This window comes from Anolis carolinensis, chromosome 2 (assembly GCF_035594765.1).
Source record: "Anolis carolinensis isolate JA03-04 chromosome 2, rAnoCar3.1.pri, whole genome shotgun sequence".
Taxonomy (NCBI): Eukaryota; Metazoa; Chordata; class Lepidosauria; order Squamata; family Dactyloidae; genus Anolis; species Anolis carolinensis.
The window spans coordinates 100,700,256-100,712,524 of record NC_085842.1 but is presented as its reverse complement, the minus strand read 5'-3'; the positions used below and the strand labels follow the sequence as shown (position 1 = coordinate 100,712,524).

The 12,269-nt window shown below is 39.4% G+C and overlaps 1 protein-coding gene across 3 annotated transcripts in view; it reads right to left on the bottom strand.

The window, feature by feature from the left end:
* The window catches only part of gfpt2 (glutamine-fructose-6-phosphate transaminase 2), a 116,375-nt gene that overhangs the window by 12,159 nt on the left and 91,947 nt on the right, over positions 1-12,269 (bottom strand). For all 3 annotated transcript variants that reach the window (XM_062970297.1, XM_062970298.1, XM_062970295.1), the window contains exons 3-13: positions 12,033-12,131; positions 10,335-10,460; positions 9,586-9,644; positions 8,675-8,809; positions 7,447-7,508; positions 7,131-7,210; positions 5,775-5,892; positions 5,236-5,399; positions 3,623-3,718; positions 3,421-3,518; positions 2,978-3,098 (exon numbers count right to left, since the gene is read on the bottom strand). In XM_062970297.1, the coding sequence (XP_062826367.1) occupies positions 2,978-3,098; positions 3,421-3,518; positions 3,623-3,718; positions 5,236-5,399; positions 5,775-5,892; positions 7,131-7,210; positions 7,447-7,508; positions 8,675-8,809; positions 9,586-9,644; positions 10,335-10,460; positions 12,033-12,131 (1,158 nt within the window). The remainder of the gene's footprint in view (positions 1-2,977; positions 3,099-3,420; positions 3,519-3,622; positions 3,719-5,235; positions 5,400-5,774; positions 5,893-7,130; positions 7,211-7,446; positions 7,509-8,674; positions 8,810-9,585; positions 9,645-10,334; positions 10,461-12,032; positions 12,132-12,269) is intronic.

The window sequence follows — 12,269 nt, the reverse complement described above, 5'->3', positions numbered from 1 at the left end:
TAGCTCTAGGTTTTGTAAGATTTTCTTCTTAAATATACAGTAGAGTCTCACTTATCCAAGTTAAACGGGCTGGCAGAACCTTGGATAAGCGAATATCTTGGATAAGGAGGGATTAAGGAAAAGCCTATTAAACTTCAAATTAGGTTATGATTTTACAAATTAAGCACCAAAACATCATGTTATACAACAAATTTGACAGAAAAAGTAGTTCAATACGCAGTCATGTTATGTTGTAATTACTGTATTTACGAATTTAGCACCAAAATATCACGATATATTGAAAACATTGACTACAAAAATGCTTTGGATAATCCAGAACCTTGGATAAGCGACTCTTGGATAAGTGAGACTCTACTGTATATTGAAAATATTCACACCTATTCAGTGATCCAGTCGTGATTACTGATCAAATAATGTTAAAGAGATTCTTAAAATGTAAGCTTCAAGTAAACAGAATGGAGTAAGTGGGAGTGACTGCCGTGTTGACTTAAGATGATATCTTCCATTTCCTGGAATGTCCTCATTGCCCAAGCCACATTCATTGTCCATTGTATCTTAGAGCAAAGAGAACAAGGACACCGCAAAAACAGCGGAGGACTAAAAAAAAAAAGACCAAACCTCATGCTGGTGCCAGCTGGAGAAATCACTAAACTGAGAAGATCTCAATGCAATTTGATAGAAGCTCTTCTTCAAAAGGAGCAATGTTTATGTTCATCTAATTTTTCTCAGACATTTATTCTCCATTTGCCACCTGTATGTTTTTTTTTTTGTTTTTTGTTTTTTTGTATTTGCTTTATCGTTGATAAAAAAATCTGGAGACCAATTGCATGTAATGTTGATCTGGTGCCAAATGGTTCTTCATTTCATAAGGAGAATGCTTGGTCCGACTTTGCAACCACTGTTTTCTAAATGCTTTACTGGGCACATTCTGCTTATAATTTTGCAACACAATACCCACATACATCAGTGCCATCCTATAGCTTTAAGTTTTTAAGGAACCTAATTCCAATTTACTAGCTGTAGGTAATGAGTTATAAATCAAAATGCTACATTACATTATTATTTTACGTCTTCCTGGCTATTGCTTTTCAATTGTTACTTTCAATTGTAATTCATGCCACCACTCAAATCTGGCACCTAATTGACATGAACGTGTTATGTGCCATTTTATAGAACATCACTCCTAGGTTACCAATTAGTTGTAAAATATGGGTGCAATACACTGCAAAAATGCCTAAAGGAAACAAAAAAATGTTGAATGTCCACTTCTCATTTTGAAAAATGGGGGTGGGAAATGTTAAACACTGCAGGAGGACAATTTGCAATTCATTTAAAAGGTAAGCAACTGTTCTTAGAAGTTTCCAGAGGAAGCAATTCACCTTTTACCAGGAAAAAGAAAATGTAGTGGGCAGGGCCGGCCCCACTATTGAGGCACCTGACGCCGCCGCCTCGGGCGCAGGCCCGGGGGGGCGCCGTCAGGCTGGGCGGGAGGCGGGGCACCGCCCTGACGGTGCCCCGCCTCCCGCCCAGTGCGCCCTGGCCCGTCTGGCCTTTTCTAGCTGGCCAGACTGCAGCGGAGGTCCCTGCAGGCAGCAATCGCGGCCTGCAGGGACCTCCGCTGCAGTCTGGCCTGCTAGAAAAGGCCAGACGGGCGAGCGGGAGTAGCGTGGGAGGCGGGGCCAGCTCTGACGCCGCTCCCCCCCCGCCCAGCGTGCCTTGGCCCTGCCTCCCACGCAGCGTGGGAGGCGGGGCCAAGGCACGCTGGGCGGGGGGGGGGGAGCGGCGTCAGAGCTGGCCCCGCCCCCCCGCCCAGCGTGCCCTGGCCCCGCCTCCCACGTTGCGTGGGAGGCAGGGCCAAGGCACGCTGGGCGGGGGGGGGGGAGCGGCGTCAGAGCTGGCCCCGCCTCCCACGCTACCCCTGCTCGCCCGTCTGGCCATTTCTAGCAGGCCAGAGTTCAGCGGAGGTCCCTCCAGGCCGCGATTGCGGCCTGGAGGGACCTCCGCTGCAGTCTGGCCTGTTAGAAAAGGCCAGACGGGCAAGCGGGAGTAGCGTGGGAGGTGGGGCCAACTCTGGCGCCGCCCCCCCGCCCAGCGTGCCCTGGCCCCGCCTCCCACGCTGCGTGGGAGGCGGGGCCAGGGCACGCTGGGCGGGGGGGCGGGGCCAACTCTGGCCCCGCCCCCTCACTATTCGCCCTGGCCCCGCCTCCCACGCAGCGTGGGAGGCGGGGCCAGGGCACGCTGGGCGGGGCCAGGGCGCCGGTGGCGGGGGCGCTTTTCAGCACCCCCGCTTCACATCAAAAAATATCTCCGGCCGGCCCTGGTAGTGGGACTGGCAGTCAAAAAATATCCATAGTGGGCTTAGCTATATGCAGTTTCATGACCAAATGATACTCACATGGCTTTAAAGAAGCACCTTGAGTTACAAACTAAAGTGATAATAATCCATGTTGTTAATAGTTGTGCCTTATCCCTTCACAAAATTTTGTAGTTGTTGTTAACTGCTGTGGTGGACTTACAAGCAACTCTATGAATGGCAGACACCCAAGAGACAACAATTGCTCTGCTCAGGTCTTGCAGATTCAAGGCCACCACTTCCTTGATTGAGTCTATACATCAAAAGCTTATTGGCCTTTAACAAACAAGAATAGTTTTTCTTTACATAGCTGAGGTTACCAAGGTATCTTCAAAAGTTTCATACAAAGCTCACTGTAGTCATAGTGAAGGATGGCAACACCTTTTCTTCCTACAGTGGAAGAAGTTGTCCTACAAACCTAAGCTAAAAAAAAAAAAATACCAGTCTACAGATTGGAATCTACTATGTTGGTGGAAGGCAAGTGGTGTGTTACTGCAGATGCTCAAGCCAAATTATGTATGATGGCAAATGGCAATCAGAATTGCTTCAGAGCTGTTTCTTTGTGCATTAAAGTTCCAAAACTCAAAATAAAACTGTTTGCTATTGGGGAAATAATAAACTCACCAGACTGGCTGATGAAAAAGCATACATCATCTCTAAATACAGGAGTATTTCGATCCAGAAAATCACTGGCAAGCTCTACCATCACAGGTAGTTCAGTCAGTTCTTCCAACACTTGACGGGTCTGTAAAAAAAAAAAGACAGCCTTCATCTTCAATTTAGGTGTGATGGGTGGATCAGCAAAGTAATGCAAAATCTATTTTGGAAAAACACCACATCAGTGTAATAGCTGTTCCAGTTTAATAGCTATTCAGAATGACAACTTTAGTTTAAGGCAGCTTTCTAAAACAGTGTCATCCTAGAAAATTGCACAGGATGAATTGAATGCATTTATGTGGAGAGATAAAATAAAAATGTGAACAAACCTAAACACTACAAGGCTCACATACTAATACTGCCAGGAGTTCTCTGAACAACTTTCACATTCAAGAGTAAATTGAACTTACAGCCACAGCCGCATGATAACTGGTTCCACAACCAATAATTATCAGTCGTCTGCATCTTCTGATTTCTTTCAAGTGATCCTTTAAGCCACCTAAAAGAACTATAGTTTCCACAAAACAGAAGGGAATAATTTAGTTCAGCTAGGTGGCAATTCTTAAAGAATAGCAGTAAAGCTGAAAGGGATGTTAAGTTTCTACAACATACCTGTGTTGGTCTCAAAGTTCACCCTTCCTCTCATAGTATTGAAAACAGATTCTGGTTGTTCAAATATCTCCTTCTGCATGAAAGCACTGTAGTTCCCTGTTTTTACAAAATATGATCAGTCAGTTTCATAGTGATTTTGTAACTGAGGGTGAGATTTACAGCAGAACAACTAGGGACAGAAATACAATCTCAGCAGGATGTTGAAGAGTGGTTCCTGGTCAAAGTGGTCCCTGGTCAAAAAAATGTTGTGAACCATTGACATAGATAATCCTTGTTTGCTACTTGCTACTTTTAATTATTCAGAAAATATTATTTTTCTATAATTGCAAGTAACCTTGAGGGACTGAAACTGCAAACACAAAGAATACAAAGCTTTTAAATAAAACCACACTCATATTTTTAAATGAGTTGCTGGTAGTTAAGATGAGAGCATACTATACAATTTATAAGCAAAGTAAGTTCTCAGATCTGACATTCTATACTGTTGGGCACTAGCTTAGGTTTGAATAGAATAGAATAGAAATGTTTCTAGATTCCCAGTTTCCATAAAAAAGGCCTTTTTTAAAAAGCTGTTTATGACAGATCTTCTCTCCTTGCAAAACAAGTCACTGGGGTCCTATCACCCAACCTTGCCCTATTACACTTAAGATCCCTTCCTGATTGTGGTACAGTAGAGTCTCACTTATCCAACATAAACAGGCCGGCAGAACGTTGGATAAGCGAATATGTTGGATAATAAGGAGGGATTAAGGAAAAGCCTATTAAACATCAAATTAGGTTATGCTTTTACAAATTAAGCACCAAAACATCATGTTATACCACAAATTTGACAGAAAAAGTAGTTCAATACACAGTAATGCTATGTAGAAATTACTGTATTGAAAACAATACATTGACTACAAAAAAGCGTTGGATAATCCAGAATGTTGGATAAGTGAGACTCTACTGTACTTGGACTGCAGTCAGGGAGGAATAATGCAGCGGTGTTGGGTTCAATTTGTGAAGACATGACCAATTCTACATTATAAATTCTTAAATGAGAAAAGAGACGAAAATAAAAATAAAACTGTGAAGATGTATTTTAAGTTAAACAAGAAACATTTCAATAGCCCCATATAATGTAACATGTTAATTAAATTACAGATTTTTCCTGACCTCTTTCCACACTCAACTCTCATCCAAATAAAGTTAATTATATATTATATATTACATGTAATTTAAAAATAATATTACAATATATTGATATAATACAATATAGTAATTTATTGCCAGTATTGTGCTATGCTAATAATATAATGTTGTATATACATTTAATTTGTAATCCACTCTGAATCCCCTTCGGGTGAGATGGGTGGGATATAAATGTATTAAATAAATAAATAAATTTTGGTCTTAACCATTCCTAACCCTGATTAATTTCTCTGTTCTTACCTGGATCTTGAATTTATCCATTCTTATCTGCTTCTGTTACCTATTGCTAATTATCCCTACCTGAATCTAATGTTCTACTATCCTCTTCCCCATAAAACTTATGCCCTCAGCATTGTTGGCCCTACCTCTTCAAGCTTCCCTCTTCATGCCCTTTTATTGCAAGATTGCTCAGTTGGCCTTACCTTTCATGATTTGCTGAAGCTCCATTTGCAAGGTTTGTATGGCTCGAGAAGGGTCATCGCTGGCTGAGCGTTCTAACCGGTGAATAGAAAGCTTCCCTTCAGCCACTGCCGCAATGTCATCATCTTCTAGAAAAATGACTCTGTTGGTATGCTCAATTATGGCACTATACAAAAAAAAAGAAAAGAAAAGAAAGAAAAGAAAAATTTCAGAAGCATACAGATGAGTTAGCAGGTTGTAAAGTCTCCCGTCATAGCAAAGGGCTTAGAAACAGCAAACACATATATCCACTGCAAGCAGCATGGATGCAATTCTCTTTCCTCAACTCCTCTTCACAGATAGCATAGTGCTAAACATGCTCTAGTTGCATTCTAGCTATGCATTTAGTGCAAATGGCCAGGACAGTCCACACAGGCAGATAATTTTTGTCTAGGCCTCAAAGAGGTTATTAACAGCAGACACTGCCAATTGATTAAATTTCTTTATAAATTAGAAATGCAGAATTAAACCAGTATTGCTTATGTGATGTCATTTCAGTTACCTTGCATCTGAAGCAAAGAAAAATTCAACTGCTTTATCTCCAACAGCATGAAGGCAGGTAGAACTGTCCAGCCGTTTCATCCGTGTTTTACATATATTCTTTACATTTTCAATATTACCTATCAATTAGGAAAAAGGGGAGAAAGCACCATATCCATAATAGTTAGTATCAAGTTAAAACACAGAATGCAACTAGTAAGAAACAGGTTATGAACAACTAAAAATTGGACCCACTATCTCATGATGAAAATAGGTCAAGTCTCCTTTATCTAGAAATCCAAAATACTCCAAAAACCTACTTTTTTTACTAGTCACCCAGGGCACCCACTGAGATTTTTTCTCAAGGAGCCCTGTACAAAGCAGATATCCCAAACTCTTTTGGTCTCAGCGTCTGTCTGACCAATGGTGGGGCGAATGCCCTGAAAATAGCCACAAGGGCAAGCAATGGAGTTGCACCATCAGCCACTGCAAGGGGTATTTTCTCCTCCTTTCCTGGCCACTTTGCTAAAAGGCCAGAAATGTGCTGTCTATAGGGGATGCATCTGAGACATATCCTTTTTCCAAGAACCATGTTTAAGTGGAATCCTCCCCCTCATCCTCCTTTAGGAAAAACTCAGTGGTCACTGACTGGAATTGGAACTAGTCCCCTTTCTCCTCATTCACTATGTATATGTAAATATAGGCATTCTGAAAGAAATCTAAAAACTTTTGAACCCAAACATTTTATACAAGGGAGACTCAACCTTTATTCAACTTACTGGTTTCAATGGGAGAAATTGAAGCACAGGATCAATAAATCAATCTACCTAGAATCATAGTCATAGAATAGTAGAGTTGGAAGAGACCTCATGGGCCATCTAGTCCAACCCCCCGCTAAGAAGCAGGAAATCGCATTCAAAGCACCCCTGACATATGGCCATCCAGCCTCTGCGTAAAAGCCTCCAAAGAAGGAGCCTCCACCACAGTCCAGGGGAGAGAGTTCCACTGCCGAACAGCTCTAACAGTGAGGAAGTTCTTCCTGATGTTCAGGTGGAATCTCCTTTCCTATAGTTTGGAGCCATTGTTTCGTGTCCTAGTCTGCAGGGCAATTACAGGTGGAATCAACTTTTCAATGCACAATAATATTCTGAATCCCAGTGCCCTGATTAAACACAGCTAGAAGACATTATTTTTTAAATGGATATATTTACCTCTTGTCAATTTTATAACTAAGGACTCATTTCAGCATTCAGATCCTGCTCAGATACAGAAGCAGCTGAAGTCCATGGGACTTCTAGTGACATATTTTTGTTTTCATTGAAACTTCAAATGAACCATTCTACATTGCAATCAGTTCCCAATAACTGCAACAACTTACATGTTCTATATAAAATTGGGATTTCTTCAGTGGAAAGCTTAGATTCACTGCGAACTCCAATAAGCAGGGGACTCCCTCTCCTGTCAAGCAATGGAAAAATAGATAAGGTCTTTACATATGTTCCATGAAGAGTAAAGTGGATCTACAATCATTTAAAAGACAAAGATCCATCCAGGACCCTTCTTAGGAACCCTTATGAACAAGGCAGTGAGTTGCTATGCAACCATCTCTTGATTAGCAAAAATTCACGACTCTTCATATTTCTGTAGCTAGCATGGTGCTGTATACATATTATACAGAAGTCCACTTTACATACCTAGTAGCAACAGCTTCCCCAGGATAATGGATACTTTTGAAAACCAATGCAAAAGCTCCTTCCTGAGAAAGGAAAATATACATTAATGGGTAAAAGAATGGAATAATAGTAACAATATTTGTAAGGGTAAGAGAGTAAAAGAGTAAAATGATGCTTTGGTCAGAAGCTGTCTCAGGGAAAATTTATTAGCAACAAAGGAATAGAATAAGAATAAAATCCTGCATTCTGTCAATTAAATAAATGCAGCACTGTGCACATAGGTGTGGGTTTAATTCTCACTAAATTCTGCCAAACTGTTTAAAACAGAATGCAATTAATAATTTATCTATGAAAAAGCCACAGGCAAGACACAAATGCAAAAGGACCCTTCCTCTCTTTCCCCCTAGCCACTGATATTCAATTATCTACCTACTGCCAATAATGGTGGTAATATATAGCCCTCAAAACTACAATCCACTGATAACCTCAATGAATTTGCCTACTATTTTAATGCCATCCAAATTAGTAGCTGTCATGACACGTTCTAGCACCCAACTCCATATGATGTACTGTGTGAAGTAATGAAGTGAATGGTTAAGGAAGTCTAGACATTTGTGCTTTTTATTTTAGCAGAGCACAGGATCCTATCTTTTGTCAACTTTGATGGAAGGAAATAATTGGTAGATGGAAGAATTACACTCTGACTATTTCAGTTCAGAAGGAAATAATACTGCTAGAAATGTTCCTTAATTTATCTCATCTGAGCTGGTTACTCGCTTTACCTTGCAATCACAGGGCAGGTAGTATTATGTTTTATTAGAAATGAAAGCAAACTATAATTAGGCACTGAAAATCATTTTTGATTGTTCCATACCAAACAAAATTCATAAAAGAATTCAAAAATGTTAGGTATGTGAAAGAAAATAATAATAAATACTGCTAGAAATGTTACTGTTTAAAAGTAGAATCACAGAGTTGGAAAAGACTACGGGGGGAATCCCATTCAAACCTCTGCCATGTATCTCATCTGTAAATCACTTTAACTTGTAGTCACAGGGCATGTTTTTGTTAGGAATTATGTTTTGTTAAGAATGAAAGCAAAATATAACTAAGAATTTAAAATCATTTCTTTTTAGTGTTCCAGGACAAACAAAATCCTTAAGAAAATTTCAATTGTATTAAAGAAAAGCAGATCACTATGTCCTTTGACATATTTTGCAATGAGCAATAGTTATGATTTCTCACTCACCAGCTGATGAATGACTCTTTCAACTAATGTAGAAAAGCTGATATCTTCGGTCTCTCTATTATCGTACACATATTTGATTAGCTTCGCTATGGTCTCAGTATCAGTTTCAGATTCAAACTCATACCCTTTGGTCTCCTGGAATGTTGTAACAGAAACATTAGGTCAAGACTTCTTTCTTAAGGTCTTTGAAATTCGTATAGATGATCAAGAACAGGAGAGAAGAACTATTTTCCACATGGGTTCTAAATTTCTAACTTGAAAAAGTCTGTGATGCTTAGCTATTAGGGCGTTTGATAGAAAAAGCAGTATCAAACATAATTCTTACAAACTGGAATATTTTGTTAGCAAGGATCCAACGCACAACTTAGTCCTAGGCATTTCTACTCAGGGACAGACCCAAGGGCAACTTCTCAATTCAACTATTCACTTGCCTAGGACCCAAAAGTTCAGTTGTATACAAAGTATTTCAATACCTTTAAGTAACATCTTATTTCCAACCATTAGTCAAAATAGGAAGTCATACACAAGCCATGGATTCTCATTCCTTTAATTGCCTTGATCACCACTGCTGTCATTCAGACCACCAACAAAATTCTGATGATATAAATATTTCACTTAATCGTCAGTTTCAAAGGCATTAAAATCACGGTGTCTCAAAAGTTATCAGGCTTGTGAGGCCCAAGACTAATTCCTACCAGGAACTGTATTGCGTTACTTCCTAACAAGGTATTCATGCTCCATTATCTTCAAGATCTTTCTCATCTCACAATAAGCTGGTAAAGCTAATGACAGCCTAGGACAGATTTTTCTCAAGAATTGGATTGCCAATACAAAACCCAAAAACCTAATGATGCCACAGTACTGGAATACCAAACAAATATTTATACATCGTTTTGTTGTTACCAGCTTACCAAAAACTTCCTTAGGTCTTTATAATTTGTAATGATCCCATTATGGATTACAACAAATTCTGAAAATAGTAAGAAGAAAAAGGTTAGGAGTGTAGCATAAACTGTAAAGGTGATTTAAAAGTGTACTTAAAAAAAGAAAAGAACTTCTAAAGTGCAAAGGGCTCAACCTTCCTTTTGGTTTTTTTTAAACTGAAATTCTATCAGCAATTTCATCAGATACCATTGGCTACTATGAATTGCCTTTAGGTTGTAGGGCAGTATTAGAGACTTGTCGAATATTTTGATCTGAATAAATTTTTTGAATGGGTGCTTATTGATAAAGGGCATTAGGGTATCAATAGCTTCTGATCCCCAAATTCTAAGGTTTGTCAAATGTTGGACCTTTATAAACCCACAAAAGCTCTGCATTTTGACTTTTTCTGTTATCACCAATCTTATCTAAACTACACAAACAAGTAATAGCAGGCCAAGAGTTTCAAAAACTGTTTTGAGGGATGTGTTATCGAAGGTTTTCATGGTCGGAATTACAGTTTTGTTGTGTGTTTTCCGGGCTGTATGGCCATATTCCAGAAGTATTCTCTCCTGATATTTTGCCCACATCTATGGCAGGCATCCTCAGAGGTTGTTCCAGAATACTTCTGGAACATGGCCAGACAGCCCGGAAAACACACAACAACTCTGTGTTGAGGGATTTCCAACACAATTCATTTTGTTTGTTTTTTTCAATTTGTATAATGCAAGTTACCTACCATTGCTTTTATCTGACCGTTGAGGGTGACTGTTCACTGCGTTTGGTGCTCCATGAGTCGCCCAGCGGGTGTGAGCAATGCCAAAATGTGTCTCAAAATCTGCCTTTAGATCCAAACCATCTTGTTCTGTGTAGGGAAAACATTAGTAGGCAGCAGGCCTGTAGCTTGGGGGGGGGTAGGGGTTCAACCCTCCCCCCCTGAAAATTTTCAGGTTAAAAAAAAAACCTGGTTTACTCATGAATGTTAACTGGTTAACCAAATCCCCATGCTAAGTCTATGAGATGCAAAAAATTAAGAGTCCCTCCAGGCACTATCTCAAGCAGATATTGACAGGCCTGTAGCCGGAGGGGGTGGGGTTAGGAGTTCAACCCCCCCCCCTTGAAAAAATTTTCTGGCTACGGCCCTGGTAGGCAGTGGTCACTTTAAAGTCAAATCATAGTAACGAGAGAACATGATCAATAAACTCTTAAACTGTGATCTTTTTGCATCATAAAACATATACAATCTGAGATATGTTTTACTTTTAAGGTCAGTGTTTTACTGGAAGCCATGAAACCTAAGTTCAGTCCTTTCTGAAAGAAAAAGAATCATGGTTCAAAATTCCTTACAGTTCCAGAATCTTTTCACTTCAGGTGGCTACTCTTTTTTAATCTGGCTTTTAACAATTCCAGCCAGATAAAAATGACTTACAATAAAGATCTAGAGCAGCGGGGAGGCACATGTGCAGGCATATAAGGTGCCAAGACCTGAATGTAAACAAATGAGCTGCCCCGACCATTTCACCCCATCCTTTCGGCACACCAGTCTGGCACAGACCAGTCTCTGCAGTGTACATTTTAGGATAAAACCAATCGTTGGAAGTCACTTAGAAGCATGGTAGAATAGGCCTTGATTACTCAGTGTAATATTCAAGCAAGGCCCCCCATCTCAATTTTATATAGTATTCCACATATATTTAGATGTCCTTAAGAACAAAGATTTTAACTGAATTTTTAAATACAAATGTTTTTTAATTTTGTTTTAATGTTTGTATATTTGTAGATTTGAAATTGTATTGAAATGCTTTTAATGTAAGCCGCTTTGAGTCTCCTCATGGAGAGAAAAAGTGGGGTATATATAATAATAATAATAAATCTAATCAACAACATTATCATCTAATTAATTCCATATTTGCATTTATGTAATATTTGTAATTGAGTACATTAGGTCCTTTATATCTGCTGGCATTTGGCTCCAGAACCCCATGGATACCAAAATCCATGGATGCTCAAGTCCCATTGCATACAGTGACGTAGTAAAATGGTGCCCCTTATATAAAAATGGCAAAATAAAACTTTGATTATTGGAATTTGTTTTGAATATTTTCAAGATGTGGATGGCTGACAGTACTAATCATTAATGCCCTAAATTTCAGTTGACTGTTGTGTGATAAATGTATCTTTTTGCACAAAATGTGTGTGCATGCCACAGGGATTAATCTCCCAGGGTACTCTACTGCCAAAAGTGAAAAACCCATTCCCACATACTAATGGATACATGTGTTACTCACCCTGCACCACACCAAATAATGTAATGAATTCTTTCTAGAGACAATATAATTGCCTCTAGAAAGAACTCAAAGAAAACAACAAAGACTTGACACTCTGCTTACTCTCAATGTCATACAGGCCACAAATATATGCAAACACGTATACTTACTTTGTAACTCCTCATCAAGAGCCTTTACTTTTCCTCTTTTTTTAACTAATTTGATGTTCCTTTCCTTCTCTTCATTATTATTTCCATCAATTGCAACACCTGAAATGCAGAACACATTTTATCATCTAGTGTAACAGAACACAGTATTTATTTTGCTGATTGAGGAAATTGGCACTGTAGTCCAACATCTGGAAGCCATGAGGTTAGGAGATATGGGCCTAGTCTCACCACCACATA